Genomic DNA, 18,328 nt, shown 5'->3' with positions numbered 1-18,328 from the left:
ATTTCACTGCTTAGTGTTGAATTTTGTCAATCTTTGAATTTTGTTTTTTCCCTATAGTTGGGTTGGTGTTGTCTTTCACAGTAGCCCACGCCCGTGCATATGATGAAGTAAATGTTGATTATGTAATCGGCCCCCAGGACCGACACAGACCCGTTCCTACATGATACCGGATTAAACAACTGCGGTAAGGGTCCCAAAAAAAGATTGCGTCGCTATTTCTGTTGTAATTTTTAAACATGTAATGTATGTACAGAATCTTTTCCTTACATTCCTGCCTCTCAGGCAAGCAAGCATGCGCACGAGACGCTCAGCTTTCGCCTTATTTGGATATGTTAATGAGGGGCTTCGGCCAGCCAATGATGAGCGAGTACTTGTGCATGTGATGCTGAAAGACCGCTTGGGAGGCGGGGTCAGGCGCGGAGTTTAGGTTAAAACCACTGGCCAAGACACAGCGCATTCAGTGTAGGGAGAAGCAGGGACTCACTGTGAGGGGGAACTTTGTTACTATGAAACTTAGGAATATTTGCAAAATATTGTAAAAATTATCAAAATCCCTCGTGAATCAATAACCTGCCCCTAGGGTTTGAGGTTTTTAGTTTAGTTTGCCCGGAAAGGGCTTCTACACTCACTATTCTTACACTTTTTTGAAAGAATGTGTGAGACAGACAGTTAGCCAGCTAGCTAGCCAGCTAGCTGAGAGGTGATACAGGCGGCAGGAGAACAAAAGATTTTTTTGCGTTTTGGCCGGTTGTACTGACACCAAGTCCATGCAGAACGTGTCATTACCATCACAATGCCCGTTTTACTTTTTCTGATAGACACGTCCGCTTCAATGAACCAGCGCACCCATCTGGGCACTACCTATCTGGACATAGCAAAAGGCGCTGTTGAGACTTTTATGAAGGTACTGTAACCACGGGACACACTAATATTGGGAGATCCCGAACCGGGATTGCGGTTCAGATCATCATTGTACTGTTGCAAGCTCGCCTGTCAACGCTGATCTCTCGATAACCGTAAATAATTCTCTACTATTTCCACAGCTCAGAGGGAGAGATCCTGCGAGCCGAGGGGACCGGTATATGTTGGTAAATTTTGAAGACGTTCCGTTCGGGATAAAGGTAGAGTTTGTTTTCGGGTCATGTCCAAGCTTTACATTGCTGTCCTTCCATCGCTCCACCACGTTGTGATCACTACATCAATTGTGTAGAGAAAATCTTCAGGAGGAGCTTTCATACCCCTTTTAAAACATGGCCGACATTTTGTTTCAATGTGAGCAGCAAGGAACTCTGGGTGTTATTTATACAGCGAGGTGATATGTGGGGGGGGGGGGGGGGGGGTGGACCGCGGAGGAGGAGGAGGGGTGGGGGGGGTGACAGACTAGCCTACTTTACTTGTTTAGGCCAAATTGCCGCTTTAGTTATGGCAAACATGGCGACTTTGCCACTTTGTAATTTATGAACCCAGGCTGATGACATCTGAACAAAGTCTTGGCTGCAGTGAAAAGGTGACATTTATATAGATGTTTATCAGAACCACATCATAGTGAATAAATCCTAGTTAACCATTTATTTCTTTAGAAGTTGTCTAGTGCTCACAACACTGTGGTGGCTATTTATCTTTGTGCATATTAATAACCTAATGTTTTGTTTTTAAGGCTGGATGGAAAGAGAGCCATGCCACATTTATGACAGAGCTGAGGAACCTTCAAGCAACTGGACTCACAACTATTGGCCAGTCCTTGAGGACCGCTTTTGATTTACTTAATCTCAATAGATTAGTGACTGGGATAGACAACTATGGACAGGTATGTAGTACTGAAGAGAGCGAGAAAATCCAATTTATGAAGTGTTTACCCTCCGAGTCCCCTCTCACCCCACAATCCCCTTCACCTACCCCCAGTCTTACAAGCATCAACCACCTGCAAACTGTGACCCAACACGTTCAGTCATGTGTTCACGACACAAACATAACTGAAAGTAAAAAACAAAAAAAAAAAATCAGGAAGACATTATTTTCAGTAACTGCTATTGACGTCACTATTCATTTGGTAATTTTTGACTTTGGTCTTAAATCATGGATATCGTCTTGCAAATATTTTTATCCATATAAAAAATTTAAGCTGTACATTAGCTTCAAAATATACTATGGCCAGGAATTATATTTGAAAAAATGGAGGAACTCTTCCAGTCTTAGATGTATTATGTACATTTCCCTAAAACGGATTCACACTAAAGTGGCATAAGCTGCCTTTAATAAGGATTATATTGCATAGTTCAGTTGAAATTTCAAGGTGTTTAGTTACTTTGAGGCAGTGTTTAATTTTGTTTTACTAAGAAATATCCACTCATTAACATATAAATGTGGGGACAAAATATTCAAAACAGTTCTCATCAGTTCAGCATTCATAATCACTATAACACTGATTCATTACTTCCCCATAAAATATAAAACTGAACATTACAGTTTAACCTTTTTATAATGATAGAATTTATTTCAGGTCTAAATGATTTATTTTAATTTAAATCCAGTGGATCTAATAAACAGTTTCTTAGTGTAGATTGGAAAAATCTACTCATTACTCACATGTTAATGTAATTAGTTGTCTGATACACATGGCAGAGTTGTCTTTCATCATGCTATATATTCAGTAGTGTAACACAAAATGACCAGAATGGTTCAATAATGATTTTGTCTCAGTAATAAGAAAATAGCAGGAAACTGCTCCCAGGGGATGTAGCACATGTCATCTGTAAGACTCTTGTGTTAAAGTCAGGTGCCGCTTTCTGTCAGATGAACAGGATGGTCTTTATTAATAAAAACTGGGCACGTCTAGTCCATACCCAGTTTGACTGCTAGGTGAGTTTGAGTGCCTGTGGTTGTTACCGGATCTCCATGTCTGTTTTCCCGTATGGGCGACAAGTGAGGAGGATGGGACCAATCATTAATGTTTAACTAGCACTTTCTTGGTAACAAATTGAAGATCTCTATCATTTAGGGTAATGCATACATACAGCATACATAATGCATGTCAGATACTCTCTGGGAGTTTAAATGTCAAATTCCATGTCTGCTGTCAGGCTCAGAGATAAAATATGGACACAAACATGTGCCTACTAATAGCACATGCTGAGGTCAATGTTAAAGTGTCCTTCACCAGTCACCATGACCTGTGATGAGTGACAGTAATAATTAAAATGTAATGACCAGTTCTCTCTCCTGTGCCCTTTTTTTGGCCAACTCAAAGGTCAGTTTCAGACTAGAGGGTTCACTCCCTTTTTTGGCTTTCATACAACTGATGTTGTTATTACTAGTAAATAGTGTAATTTAAAAAAGAATCTGCTAACAATTTAGCATTTTTGTTGATAGCTTTTATTCTATTGATTAAATGACAATTTTTGGAATAAAATGGTGCATTGGTGACATCTAATTGGTTTGCTAGAATGGCTATTTAAAAGGATTTGAAAAAGGTGGATTTCTGGATTTTAGAATAATGTTTATGAACAGTGTATGTGGTCAACATTACTCCATACATACCGATAATTGTTTTATTACAGCAGACCATGGGTTTCTTTTTTCCCTATTAACTTGAAAAGTTTATGAGCAAAACTGTTTTTATGTTGCAGCTTTTCTTTAAACAGTCTGAACTGACTTTTCAGGTTTCATTAGCGCTCTGATGGCTGCATTCACTTTCTGTCGTATGTCTTTCAAACTTAAATTACTTCAACTGCTGTAAAACAAAGCCCAACAAAAGTGATGCAGTAAACTGTGTTTTGTTGGTGTTGTATTTAAAGGGCCTATTGTTATAACTCCTTAGTCCCTGCATTTGTCAAACGTTCACCAATTTATAACGAAAAGTGGACTTTGATTTATTAATTTTTTTCCATCCTCATCCTCACCCACTGTGCTGAAGGTGAAAAGGTGTTCACTGGTATAGCGAGCTAAAGATAGGGAAGACAAAGGGGACTAAGCCTGTTGGGGGAGTTAATTTTGCCCTCTCTCTACAGTAACAAAGAGCCCTCCAGGTTGCCAGGCATCTGAGATGACTCTCCCATGGGAGGTGAAGAGGGGTATGGAGCTAGAGAGGGAGCACGCCAGCGCATATTCCTGACACTGATTGCAGTTTCATTTAGAAAGCAATGAAAGGGCAGAAGATGGAGAGGGCAGGAAAGGATGAGAGTGAGGAAATGATATGACCGATGATGTTTGGTCGTACGTTAACATGTCAGCAGGGGTGATAAACAGGGCTGTAATGGATCTCCATCAGTCTGGCGTTGTGTTAGCAGCTCAGACATCCTGCTGTTTCAGATGGGCTTTACTCTTTCTGACTGCATTGACAGATTCACTTATGATCAGGTTTAATGATTGTGTTTATTGTTGTATGTTTCAATTATTTGCTTGACTAATCTCAATTAGGTTGGTCTGTAACTTGTCAAAAAAATACTGAAAAATGTCCATCCCTGATGATGTTATAAAATGGTTGTTTTAGCAGTCACATAACCCCGAATTTGTAGTTAGTCATTTTATTGTCACATAAGGTAATGTAAAATGCAAATACACACATTTGAGAAGCCAGAAGCAGCAAATGTTTAGCGAAATAGATAATTTTTTTCTGTCAATGAGCTATATTGAAGTATTTAGCTTTACAAATGATGATACATATATATATATGAATACACTGGCTTGCCAGATTATAGGAGCACAGTTCCCTGATTCTGTCTTGTTGGTTTAGACTGATACAGTGTCTCAGAGTCTAATGTTAATAAATGTATCATGCTCTTTTGTGACAAACACCTAATTGCATAGCAGGGAAGCTAAGTGAGCTCATGTGACATATTAAACCATCACTAGGCAAATTAGCCTCATTTCCTACTCCTTAGCGAGAAAGTTCCCGATATAATAAAGGGACTTTCATGAGGGAGGGGGGGGGGAAGTCAGGTTGTCATAGATACCTACAATACAGTGGATCTTGGTAGTATCCTACTCTGTTTACTTTGGGCTGTTTGTAGAACTGGACAGATTCATCATTCAGCAGAAACCAAAACCTGCAGGTTGAGTCCAAACTGTGTTGGTCCAGATCTATTAATAATTGCACCACTGTCAGAACAGGATGGCCTTTATGAATTCTGTGTGAATCTGTAGTGAGGTGCTGGGCACTTACAGGATGTGTTGAGCTACATTGGGGTTTTCCACTGTTAACTCACAAAGTTATTCTGTGGCCTTTGAGATCGCCACAGGGTTGATGCATAGTGATAAATGCAGTGCTGCTCCAATTTCATTTTATCAGTGTGGATGTGTGCTGATGTCAGGAAATATTGTGAGATCTAGCAAATAAAAAAGGTTTCCTATAGATCCTCAGGAAATGTTCCATCGTGGTGGATAGAGTGAATATATACTGCAGGTAGACACTAATACTTGTCTAGGAGGAATAGATGTAGTCCCTCTGTACTAAAGACTGCTCTTTTTGCTTCTATTTATTATTCCCTGGAGTCAAGGTTTTCTCTTTCACACACAGACATGCTTAAAATAGGTCCTCAGTAAGTTGTCCATAAAATGAAATCTTAAATGTGCTTATTTCTGCCACTGAAGTTAAAGTGCCATAAATATACAGGTGCTACATTTTAATATGAATTCTGTGCCTGGCTTCTATAAATGCAATTTTTAATTTGGTATGTTGCTTTTGTTGGCTCTTTAATATGAATACTTCCTTCCCCCCCCCCTTTTCAGGGAAGGAATCCCTTTTTCCTCGAACCAGCCATCATAATCGCCATCACTGACGGCAACAAGTTGACCAGCAGTGGCGGAGTCCAAGATGAGGTCAGCCAGCATTCTCCATGGAGGCGAGGGGTCCCGGCCAATCAGGACTGCTTCCTGCTTGGTTGGATGACAACTACAGTCTCTAATTGTACAGTGTTCATTTTAACACTGTTACTTCAATTAAACCATTATCTATTATCTATCAATATTTAGGCCAATGTTATAAAATATATTATCATCCTAGTAGTGTATGATACAAACCAGTCCCACATGTCTTACCTCTCTTAACTTTAGATAAATGATAGAAACCATAAGTAAGTTTAAGCTGTCACATTGGTTTCTACCAATCCTCTGTTTGAATTGAACAGAATTTTGTTAAACATGTCATTAGTTTTGTAGCTTGAAAAGAAAAATATGTGCAGGTCAGACACATACAATTAAATCCTTGGTTCTGAGGCCACCATCTAATTTCTGGCCTTTGTGATAATTCCAGGCTTGTGCCTGTGCACACCGGGCAAGTTACCAAGTGATGTTTGGAAGGGAAGTTTGACTTTAATTGCAGCTCTTTGGACAATTAAGGGTCTCTGCTGCCCATTAAAAATAAACAATCTGTATTCAAGGGACAGTATGATAGTGAGGATCATGTCACTGTAAAGGGATAATACTTAGATATTGCAGGCAATTAAAAACCTAATTCTAAAAAAAAAAAAAAAAAATCCAGCAACTGCCTAAAACAGAATCTAGACTAATTCCTGTTACAAGTAATTTCATTTGGACTCAAACCTCTTTTTCCTTCCTCTGTTCAGCTCCATCTGCCTCTGACCACCCCGCTGCCGGGCAGTGAGCTGACCAAGGAGCCCTTCCGCTGGGACCAGCGTCTGTTTGCTCTGGTGCTGCGGATCCCTGGCAATGCCTCTGTGGAGCCTGAACCCCTCGGAGGAGTCCCACCTGACGATTCTCCCATCACCCCCATGTGTGAGGTCACTGGAGGTAGGAGGACTGAATACAACCAGGTGTCTGGTGAATATGTGCTTTGTGGAATGCATTGCCTAAACTGAGCCTCACTTTGTTAGTTTGCTTGTCTGTCTTGTCTCTGCTTTTAAATAGTTTTATTTTGTTTTCTGTATCTGTCAGGATTTCTCTAAACTCTGAGAAAACTGCCTACGTTGCAATACGCTTTGTTCCTGCAGTTTATAACAGGTTTGCTGTCAGGTTTTCAGAGTGTATGAGATAATGGCATTTAACAGGCAGGGACATGTAAATGACTACTCGGCTGATTTAGTGTCACACCTCTATTACACATCAATGTAGCGATGAGATTTAGGGTGCATTCTTCCCAGTCTTAACCCGTCCTCTGCATTACAAAAATACTGCTTGTAAACTCTTAAAAAAACCCAAACACCCATTATGTTTATTAGTACCAAAACAAGGAATAGTTTGACATTGTATTAATAGCTCCAGTTTTAGGTACTAATGATAAAGTTGCTTACTGTAGGCTTGCAAGACACAAAGTGACATAAATCAGATCAAACAGCTAGGTTGTACATATTAAATAACCAACATTTCCAATTATCTTAATTTATCCACAAAGCATTTGTACATTAAAGAGTATGTTATTCTAACTTACTAGATACAAGAGCACCAGAAACAAGACTACATAATCTCTGTTTTCATCAGTTCTTTTCTTCAGACATCAGTTAAAATAACAAATTAAGATTTTTAGTCTTTGTAATAGGATATTTAATGCCACTTGTGGCTGTTCAGATTAGCATAATAGATTTAATTTTGTACCCTTAATGATTTTGTAATTAGATGCATAATGATTCTATTTTCGACAAACATATAGACATATTCCTCTTGGGAATGACACGGGCCCAATTTCTACAACACAACCCCGTGGAACATGCTGGGGCAAGTATTTATAACACTACATCGAAATAGATGTTTGATAATACATTCTGTAGCCCAGCTGATGAATCATCACCATTACTACAAAGAAATGGGAAAATAATAGATTTTTTTAAAAAAAAAAATTTTTAAGAAAAAGGCAGATGGATTGAAAGATTGCCGTGGTAGCGTTTTTTCATTTCAGTGAGATACCACCTAGAGCTCCGACTTAGCACTGTCTTGCTCAATGTTGAAAAGTTAGTTGTGTTTACAAGTTTCACAGTGAAAAATGAATAACCCAGGAAAAATGTGGCATGGTGTAGTTTTACTTCTGTGCAGGTCTGTAGGAGCTATGAAGAATTTAAGTGCTTTGTTCAAGTGTACTTCTGCAGAAATTAGAACTGTCTTTGTCCCACTCCTACACCCATCACCATACTTTCAAACCCTTCCAAACCCTGACTGCCTACCTACCTGTTTTAAAGAGCCTCCACATAGATGTAGACTTTTATTTCTTCTTTTTCCTGCCCGATTGTGGAAACAGCTGGCAGGAAGAACAGACCAGAGCGATGGCAATGGCTGGTTAGGACACACACACACACACACACACACACACACACACAAACACACCAGAGCACATTGAAGCTCTGTAGCAGTCAGTGGTGCTGAATGCAGAACATGACACAGCTCCATTGTCACTGACAGTCTATAGTACATGCTGCCTGTCTATTACTGCTGATGGCAGACCTGACACAAAGCCACTGCCTTTTGAAATGTGTGAATAAATGGGTGCATAGTAGGGTCACAAAAGGTGAAGTTGAAGGCAGTAAATGGGGAGAAGACTGAATTAGACTGATCAGTTATAGCTTTATATGACACCATCTTACTCACGGTCTGTACTTGTGTGGCTTTGACTGTTCTTCCTCTGACGCCGTGACAACTAAAGCAAATTCAGAGCTTTAGAGCTCCATTTCATGCAAATGTACATTTTTGCATCCATTTTGTAAACGACTGATTCTGCCCCATGTTAAGTAGAGGACAATTTAGAGTGCACTGAGTATATAAATTCAGAAACTGCAGTGTTTTATATGAGACAGTGAGCACTTTACATTTAAATGGTGTTTAGGAATATTTTTAGTATAAGAGATTGAAATTGGACTTAATTAGTATGTGTAAGTGGATCAGAATAGTAATACAGTAAACAGTATGTCTAGATTGATTTGGCTTTACTTTAGCTATTCAGGTAGTTATTTATCTAAAGAATAGGGACAGATATAGACACTGATCATCCTCAGAAAGTCTTGGAATTTAAAGCTTTTTTTTTTTTTTACATTGTCAAATACTAATGTTATTTCTTCTCTGAATTATTTGTAAAACTTAAATTTTGTAAGCTAGTAATATAGTAAACTACTTAACTAGCTATCATGTACGCTACTTCTTTCCAGAAATTGTTTGTGTACATTTTAAGAACTTAATTTCTATGTTGCTTTGATTTATCTAATCGCACATTTCATTCAAATGAACTCACTGCATTAAGTCAGACCAATATAATCCGTGTTAAAATTTCAATTTTAGTTCTTAAATTTCAAGCATACTGTATTTTGTATCTTAAAGATTTCCTTATTAGTACCTTATTAACTGTGGATTTAATTGAATCTTGACTGCACAAGTAAGTGGTTACTCGGTGGGATAAACACACAGACAATTATCGCGCATTTCTGTAGATTCCCCTCCACTGCATTGAGCTTTTGAGCCTCTTTTAGGTCATTATTTACTTTTCATAGCTTGTTTACACTGTAATTTGGTCTTAATCCAGTACCACCTGTTCAGCAAATAAGCGTTAATAAACTGACTAAACACTACCTGCCAAGCACCAAACGGCAGACAAAGTGACACCAGCTGGTGAGGAAAGTGAAACACTTTGCAGCTGGGGTGACATTTTTCTAAGGACTTGGAGGCCAAAACCAGATGGAAAAGGGAATGAATGTTGGATTAGCGCTCATTAGCACAGAAGCACATTTTCAGATAGATGATACTGTTTCTCCAGAACTGATGGATCTGTAAATAGGCAAACGTGTGCTAAGTTAACCCCAGGATAGATGAAATAAGGTGACAAGAAGTCAGGAGCTTTTTTTTTTTTTTTTTTTTGCTGCTGCCCCCAAGTGGCAAATGGAATAAATACATGCAACTTTGTGTGTTGCAGGACGTTCCTATAGTGTGTTTTCTCAGCGCATGTTGAACCAGTGTCTGGAGTCTCTGGTGCAGAAAATTCAGAGCGGAGTGGTGATAAATTTTGAGAAAACGGGGCCTGACCCACCTCCACTAGAAGGTAAGTGACACCTCTGTTTGTCCTAAGGAAATTTGCTCCTCCTTTTATTTAGAAGAAAGAACTTGTTGAGAACAGCTGCACTGCATCTGAGAATCTCTTCGCTCTCTTCCTAAACACTGTTTTTAATCTGCCCCACTTTATTTATTTGCTGTTGTTAAAAAAAATCTGGTGGTTGTCAAAGTTTGAATCCCCATGCTCATATTGTGCCTACACAGACATTCAGCTTATTAAAACATATTGTTGTGTTAAAGTCTCACAAACACTTTCTTGTCTGAGCTGCTGTTGTTTTACCTGTCAAGCAAAACTCTCCTCCGTGGTTCTCTACAGATGCTCCAGCTGAGGTGATGAAGGCTTGTCCACAGCCTTGGCATTGCTGTCACAAGTTAATCTATGTACGACCCAACCCTAAAACCGGTGTTCCTATTGGACATTGGCCTATCCCTGAGGCCTTCTGGCCAGACCAAAACTCCCCTACACTGGTAAGAACCTTCACATGGATTGAAAATGCTATTCATAATATCTACTATCCTCTAAGGTCTTAACTGCATTTCTTGCATTCATATTTAATACATTTGGCAACAACAGAAATTTCCTAAGGCTATACAGAAGATTGCAAAGAATGCTCTATGTAGTTTAATGTAATTTAATTACATTGCAAAGTATTTTTGCTTTGCATGGATACTCAACATAAAAAAATCAGTTAGAATAATAATGGAGTAAAGCAGGAAAAAGTGAAAATAACTGAAAATATTACATAGCTCAACAAAAGTACAGTATGTGACTGAACAGGTGGCAGCACAGTTGAATGTTTAATCTACATTTATTTGTATCCAAAAATGCATCATTCAGTGTAACAGTTTGTTTACATTTACATATTTTAAGTGCAATTTTCTTGTAATGTGTTTTAACATGTACTGTAACAGTATCTGCCTCCACCTCTGTGACCCACCCAGCCCCCACGTTCGGCACATCCCCACGTACGTTTCTCCTGTCTTGACGCTGAGCCCATGGTGATAGACAAGGTGCCCTTTGACAAGTATGAGCTGGAACCGTCGCCCCTCACACAGTACATTTTAGAGAGGAAGTCCCCGCACACCTGCTGGCAGGTACAGCACCAAAACCACAAAATAACACACACAAACTAACACTGGAGGAGGAAGAACTTCAACGTTAACCTGAAATCCTTAATGCTTTAACATTTGCAGCTGATGGTTCATTCTTTCATTCATTCTCTCTCGTGCCTTTTCATTGTGATGTGATTGCGATAAAGTGCAGCATTAGATGTTTAACTGTATTTTCTGTGGTCTAGTTGAGACTATACGGAAACCTTCAGGGTTTCATAGATTAGATTACACAGTCATTTGGCAAACACTTGGGGGACACACTCACGGGAGCGACATGGGGTTCAGTGTCTTGCTCAAGGACACTTCAACACATGGCCTGGTGGAGCTGGGGATTGCACGGCCTGATCTGCAGATGGCAGATAACCTTTTCTTCCGCCGGAGCCACAGCCCCTGATTCAAACCCTGATTTACAAACTCTGTCCAAACTCTCAATGTATTGGTCACTATAATTAGAATTATAAGCAAATGAAGGTAATTAATGTGTTAGTGTGCTAACAGTGTTAAAGGATATAAGTTGGCATGCTAATATCATTTATGTTTATAAAAGGCATGTTTCAATGCTAACCATAAATCTAACATTACCACAGCAACACTAACAACCACTCAGCTTGAAGGACAGGTGAATATACACCGATGAAAAGCAAATATAACTTTTTATTTTGGGATTTCCTTGCAACAACCCTCAGACCTAACTGAACATGTATTGAACTACTACAATGACAATGTAGAACTAGTAAAGTTTTCTCTCCTATTTGCATGCAGTCCATAATTTAATTTTATGTTGTATATACTATTAAGTCTGTGTGTCCTTTAAACATGTTTGTCTTTCCTGTGCGATGTCCCATGTAGCCACACTGAATGTCTGACAGAGTTTAGTAATTGTGAAAACACTAGCCTAAAAATCACACCGGAAACCTTTTAGGTTCAGATGTCTTTTTCATTTTTTGACACATTGTATACAAATTTCTCACAAGTAATATTGATGCATGTAAATTCAGCTCAAGCTATGCATCTTCTAGATGCTTATATTTCATCAATTGTTGACCAATCAAAGAGAAATACACACAATAAAAGTTTCTTAAAAAATGGCCATGTGATTTTTGTTTGGTGCTTGATGTGTTCTAATGAGACTACACATTAATTCATGTTTTCTTCTGTGTTTTTAGGTGTTTGTATGCAACAGTGCCAAGTATAGCGACCTGGGCCAACCCTTTGGCTACTTAAAGGCCAGCACAGCTCTCAACTGTGTCAACCTTTTTGTAATGCCGTACAACTACCCAGTACTTCTACCACTTCTGGGTAAGGCTGAAGGCTCTGTTCTCCCTATCACTCTGTTTGTACCCCGTGCATCACTGTTACTCCCATTTGTCACTTAACATTGGTATTCTGCTTATTGCAGACGACTTGATCAAAGTGCACAAGTTCAAGCCAACCCTCAAATGGCGGCAGTCCTTTGAGAACTATCTGAAGACCATGCCACCCTATTATATTGGGGTCAGTGCAGTTCCTTGTGGTGTATTTCTTTTGATGATTATGCTAAAGTTATAGACAATGTTTTACTAATATAACTTTTTTGTTCATTCTGTAGTCTTTGAGAAAAGCTCTGAGAATCATGGGGGCACCAAATCTGCTTGCTGACAACATGGAGTACGGCCTGAGCTACAGTGTGGTCTCATATCTGAAGAAGCTCAGCCAACAGGTTGGTTGTTGAGCTGATGTGTATATTCCAGTTTGTTTACATATTGCAGAAAATGTTTTCCTAATGCATGTTCAAAGGAAGTACAGGCTGAGGTGTGTTCGTAGCACTAAGCAGTTATCTGTCAATTAGCGGAAGGCTTGGTAACAGTATATTTTTAATCTTCTTAGACCAGATATATCTGGATTTCTCTTACAAGGTAGTTTTTTTTTTTTTTTAAATTTGTGTTAATATCCAATGAAACCTAAATGCATTTAGCATGTTTCTCTTATTTTGATATTAAAAAAAAAATTATTATGTAACGTTAAAGTAAGACAACAAAGAGAAACGTTTTTGAACTGGAAACACTGGTGTTGTATTTACATTTTGTATTGTATTTACGTGTATCTACAATTAACGTGTAGATTTACAAGTATGTGTTGATTGTAATATCTCTAACATGTTAATGCCCTGGTGTTTTGCATATACACACTGATAAATACTTTCTTTTACTTCACACTACAATGTAGTTTAGAGTGGATATAAAAAAATAAGTGTTTACTGATTATTATATTATAATTCTGTTTGACTATGTTGTCATTCATTGGGTGTTATATTAACCTATTTCACACAAGAGGAGCTGTAAGTAAATGTACATATGCATTTAGAAACATTATAACCATAACCTCTCCTCTTACAACTACATTGTAATATGTTATGAAGCATTTATTACATTTTATATACTGCTAATAAACGCTAAATGGCAGGTAATAAGATTAAACATAAGACACTTGAAACAACAGAAAGCTTTTTTTTTTTTTTTTGTCATAACCTAATTTTTTCTCATTGCCAGTCAAAAATCGAGTATGATCGCCTGATTGCCTTAATTGGTAAGAAGCCACAATCTGATGCTGGCATCAAGGTGCGGTGGAGGGGTGGAGGTATATCTCTGGCTCAGCGCAGGGACTTCATCCAGCAGCTGCAGAGTCTAACAGGAGAAGCTCCGACTCTGCCCATTGAGCTTAACCCCAAAGAGTTTCAAGGCTTTCATCTGGCACTGCTAAACAAGGTAAAGATGGATTATTAGTGATAATACTCAGCTTTCCTAAATAAGAAATACTAAGTCATAATTATACTAATTGATATTGTGAAATTGTTGTCTGTTGCATTTTACTTTATTTAATTCATGGTCATGTCAAGCAAGTCTTTGTTCAAATCTCACGGTTACTCATCTGTGCTGTTCATCCTGCCTGATTTATATATTTTTTATAAATATATATATATAGAGAGAGAGAGAGAGAGAGAGAGAGAGAGAGAGAGACACACACACACTCTTATAGTATTTCATCTGAAATATTTATGTTTTTCTGACTTGAAGGGAGCTGGAATTTTAACTCACATCCCTCACATGGCAGTTCCCTCACTTTCTTATGTCCTCATCAGGGCCTAAAACCTCAGAGCTTCAGGAATCCTTATGATATCCCTCGCAGCCACATCCTGGACCAACTCAGCAGAATGAGGAGGAATCTACTCAACACCAGTGTCTGCAATCTCAGAGGACAGGACTCAGGTAAGTCACTCTGCAAGTCCATTGGTTCGAAATTTGCTGTTGTATCTAAATCTGCATCCAAAAAATTATGGCAAGATGAAAACTTCTAAAACTGACTGCAGAGTGTTGCCTTGTTATAAATTACTCTTAAAGTGTAAACTTCCTGTTCAGACCAGCTCCACAGCGTGCCAATTGCCCAGATGGGCAACTATCAGGACTTCCTCAAAGCTGCTCCTCAGCCTCTTAGAGATGCAGATCCTGAGCAGCCAAAACGCCTACACACATTTGGCAACCCCTTCAAACTGGACAAGAAGGTACGTTCCACAACTTGTATAAATCCTAACCTTGATCCTCTTTCATGAACAACAGACAAAGGAAAATGACTAACAAATAAATGTAAAATAATCTCCTCATTAATATTCTCCCACACCTTTCTCTCAGGGCATGATGATTGACGAAGCAGATGAGTTTGTGACAGGTCCTCAGAACAAGGGGAAGAGACCAGGAGACAACAACATGCAGGGTGGAGGTCCCAAGAGACGTCGCTGCATGTCGCCGCTGCTGCGTTTGGGAAGGGCCTACACCCCTCCGGTAACGCCCCCTGCCAGTCCTCGACCTACAGAAGGTGAGAATGACCTGGAAGCACCCAGGAATGTTTCCAACCTGAATCAGTTTTCAGTTTTTATTAATGATTGCTTCAAACTTTGAGTGACTTAAGTATTTAGTATTCCCATTGGCAATTAAACAAATCTAGTTTAAAAATCAGCAATAGTTCAATCAGATGTTCTGGTTGATCATACAGAGGGTCAATGTATGAATTCTCTCATCTGACAATTAAACAATTATTATTTTTTTTTATATTTTTGCTCTTTTAGACATGGACATGAACAATGGAACACCTGAACCAGACTTGATCATCAACCATATGAATCAGAACCACTACGTCTCAGACAGGAGCTCAGACTCTGAGGGCGATCATCCCTCGGGGCCCACTGACCACCTTGAAAACCACACAGCCTCAGACACAGAGGACATCCTACACCAGGACGAGGAAGAGAACGGGCAGCCCCCTGTGGGTGAGCTGTCACCGGACAGTGAGGGAGGAGCAGAGCTGGTACTGGTGGAGGACCAGCCGCCTCGCTACCTGACACCTGCAGCTCTGAAGAAACACATCCACAACGAAACAATAAAGGTCAACAATGAATTAAGGGCACTCATCACCAAGGAGATCAGAAAACCTGGCAGACGTATGTGGAATAAGGAGTCACCTTAGTCATTTTACTGTATATGTACTGTACATTCAGCTGGTTGTTTTCAAAATTGCATTAAGGCTTTATGTGTCTTGGAAGCACTGCAGTAATTAAGCTATTGATCTTATTTCACATGCTCTTTCTGTTTCAGACTATGAGAAGATATTCCTCCTTCTGAAACAGATCCAGGGTACTCTGGACACTCGGCTCATCTTCCTCCAAAACATCATCAAAGAGGCAGCCAGGTACAGAGTTTAGCCGTCTCTGACATCACAGCAGTGCTATTATGTGTTTTGGAACAAATCAGATCAGTTAATTCCTGGTCCTCCCTTCACAACAAGTAAAAAGCTACAGTGGTACAGAAAAAGAATGTGAACCATTTGTGTTACCAGTTTTTCTACATGAATTAGTCATAAATGGTACCGGTCTTCATCTAAGTACAGACAAATACATTGTGCTTAAGCTAAAAGCTAAGTATACTAAACTTTATTGTCTTTCAAGAACACACCCATACATGTTCATGGATTTATTATCTGGTTGAACCTGCTTTGGGGCTTTTGGAGCAATAACCTGAAATAGTTCCCATAGCTCTGACTCAGAAAAGGACAACCATGAGAAAGAGAACTACACCTGTTTGATATGAACAGTCTAGGCTCCTACTCCAGAAGGTTGATTATATTCAAAACTTCTTTTTAAGCCTGTAGCAGATTTACTTCAGTGTTTAGACCTTTGTTGTTGTCAGGCAGATACACTTAACGTAACCCTAACCTCTTTTAAATAGATTGTGTTTGTCCTTAAATTTACTTTACAACAATTTTTACCACAAATGCAAGTAATTCCAACGAGGCCACTTCTTGCTTTTTTTCCTTTCCACTGTAAAAAAAGGCTGAACTGTTGCTCCTTTTGGACTTTGCATCTGTGTGTTTTTTTTACATTTACCATTATTTGTTCTGTGCAAAGGTTCAAGAAGCGGGTTCTCATTGAGCAGCTGGAAAATTTCCTAGAAGAGATCCACAACAGATCCAATAACATGAACCATGTGGAGATGCTCTAAAGCTAATTAACTCCCAACTCAACTTACTGATAATGAACCCCCCCACCCTACACCCTCCACATCCCCAAAACTCCTCTCCTGTAATGTGGTTGGGGGGGAGCTCGGAGATGGGACAAGGCAGCATCCAGCTCTCAAACTATCACCTCTTCAGTGGACCGTCTTCATCTAATCAACATTGGTTGTGTTGGTTTACACACGGTATGAACTAATGTGTTGGCAGTGTTGACCCTGGATGATGAATCCAAAATGGAGAGTGAGGAAGCATTTTATTGCTGCAGGTGAAGAGTTTGCCTATGCAATGAGAGATTTGGGCTTTAGACCATGTCTTTGTGGTTGCTCTCTGATCTGTGGAACTGTCCTGAACTCTTCTCCCAGAATGTTCTCCTTTCCTGGTTAGGTTTATTGTTTTTAAGTGACAAATAAGGGACAATAAGTCTCTCGCAGGGAGGTGGGGTAAACGAGGGAGTGCAGGACATTTCCAGAAAGAAACACATGGCAGCCACGTTTTATTTGTGGAAGCCCAGCAGTCTATGAAGGGTTCAGGCTCGTGTGCGCACTTTCAGCCAACTCAGGGTCAAACAGGATACAGTGGGGATGTAAGTGAAACACTTTTCTCTCCTTGTGCGCTTTTATTGAGTCACTTTTCTTTTCATGTTAGACATTTGTAGGGGGATGAGTACCTGTCATCATGTTGACTGTTGACATTTTCTTTATACACTCCATTAACTGAAGCACTCTGACAGCTCTTACATGGGTATGAATCGTGGTCCAAATCAAATCTTGAATTTGTCAACTTGTGGTTTGCCTGCCTGACTGACAATTGAGTGGGAAATTAAGCATGAACAGTTTTCTGAGGAAAAAAATGATTTCACAGTTTTCATTATGTCTAGAGTTTATATGCTTAAAAGTTCTTCTGCAGAGCCACACAAAGTAAAAATAATTTTGAATGATGCAACATCATTGGTTACAAATGTTGAAATACAGGGACAAAAATGCTCAGGAACTGATACTAATACATCATAGTCAGCAATAACATTGTAGCAAATTTTACCCCCAGTTTTTATCATAATTTGAGCCTGAAACAGCTGATGTGCAAAACACACTGTTGTCCCCTGGAGCGTTGATGAGCTGAGGTCTTGGAAGCCAGCATCTCCTAACATGCTGGCCGCTGCCAAATGATGTAACCGCCCCAACCCCGAAAACTCTCCGCCATGAATCTCAAACCAACTTCTTGGCACTTAATCATGAATGCACTTGTGTACATTTGAGAATGTTTTTATTTAATGTAATTTAAAAGAAGCACTCTGCAGATTTTTTTTTTTTTTCTTTTCGGGTTAGGGCTATTTTCTCAAATATACACAAAGAATCTGAATTAAGGTCTAGAGTTCAAGAGTTGATTTCTGATTCAGAGGACAGCCCTCTTCCGTTCCCTCCCTCCTTGGACAGGGACCAAAATCTGCCATACTTCTTTTTGTTTGTGAAGAGGCCGCTACACAAAGAGTATTTTGAATACACTGTAAAGATGTAAATAACCCTAGAGTACTATTTAAAGAGAATGTTCAGTGGAAAATGGCCTTTTTGTAAGTATTTCCATGAATAAAGTTTCTATTTTACACTGTGAAGGGCCATGTAAATAAAGTGTTCTGTAAAGATGTGACTCTGTTTTTGTGGTAAATTTTTAAAGTATATCAGACAGAAAAGAGAGG

General features: G+C 39.2%; 1 protein-coding gene across 3 annotated transcripts; it reads left to right on the top strand.

Annotated features, from left to right (window-relative positions):
* Positions 1 to 447: 447 nt before the first annotated feature.
* Positions 448 to 18,279, top strand: ints6 (integrator complex subunit 6). 3 transcript variants are annotated; one of them, XM_067516456.1, is made up of 18 exons: positions 453 to 904; positions 1,044 to 1,121; positions 1,658 to 1,807; positions 5,728 to 5,817; positions 6,564 to 6,747; positions 9,845 to 9,970; positions 10,298 to 10,449; positions 10,924 to 11,076; positions 12,261 to 12,393; positions 12,494 to 12,588; positions 12,683 to 12,793; positions 13,623 to 13,838; positions 14,213 to 14,339; positions 14,490 to 14,632; positions 14,760 to 14,943; positions 15,194 to 15,565; positions 15,720 to 15,813; positions 16,529 to 18,279. In XM_067516456.1, the coding sequence occupies exons 1-18, from the start codon at positions 794 to 796 to the stop codon at positions 16,620 to 16,622; spliced, it is 2,613 nt and encodes an 870-aa protein (XP_067372557.1). In that variant the 5' UTR covers positions 453 to 793; the 3' UTR covers positions 16,623 to 18,279. The 3 variants fall into 3 exon arrangements, with proteins under 3 accessions (XP_067372559.1, XP_067372558.1, XP_067372557.1); XM_067516457.1 differs by lacking the exons at positions 12,261 to 12,393; positions 12,494 to 12,588; positions 12,683 to 12,793; ... (5 more) ...; positions 15,720 to 15,813; positions 16,529 to 18,279 and having other exon boundaries at positions 452 to 904; positions 10,894 to 11,030; XM_067516458.1 differs by lacking the exons at positions 9,845 to 9,970; positions 10,298 to 10,449; positions 10,924 to 11,076; ... (8 more) ...; positions 15,720 to 15,813; positions 16,529 to 18,279 and having other exon boundaries at positions 448 to 904; positions 5,728 to 5,905; positions 6,564 to 6,741.
* Positions 18,280 to 18,328: the final 49 nt, after the last annotated feature.

The sequence above is a fragment of the Channa argus genome, chromosome 9 (genome assembly GCF_033026475.1).
Source record: "Channa argus isolate prfri chromosome 9, Channa argus male v1.0, whole genome shotgun sequence".
Classification (NCBI taxonomy): Eukaryota; Metazoa; Chordata; class Actinopteri; order Anabantiformes; family Channidae; genus Channa; species Channa argus.
This window is presented reverse-complemented; position numbering and strand designations above follow the sequence as displayed.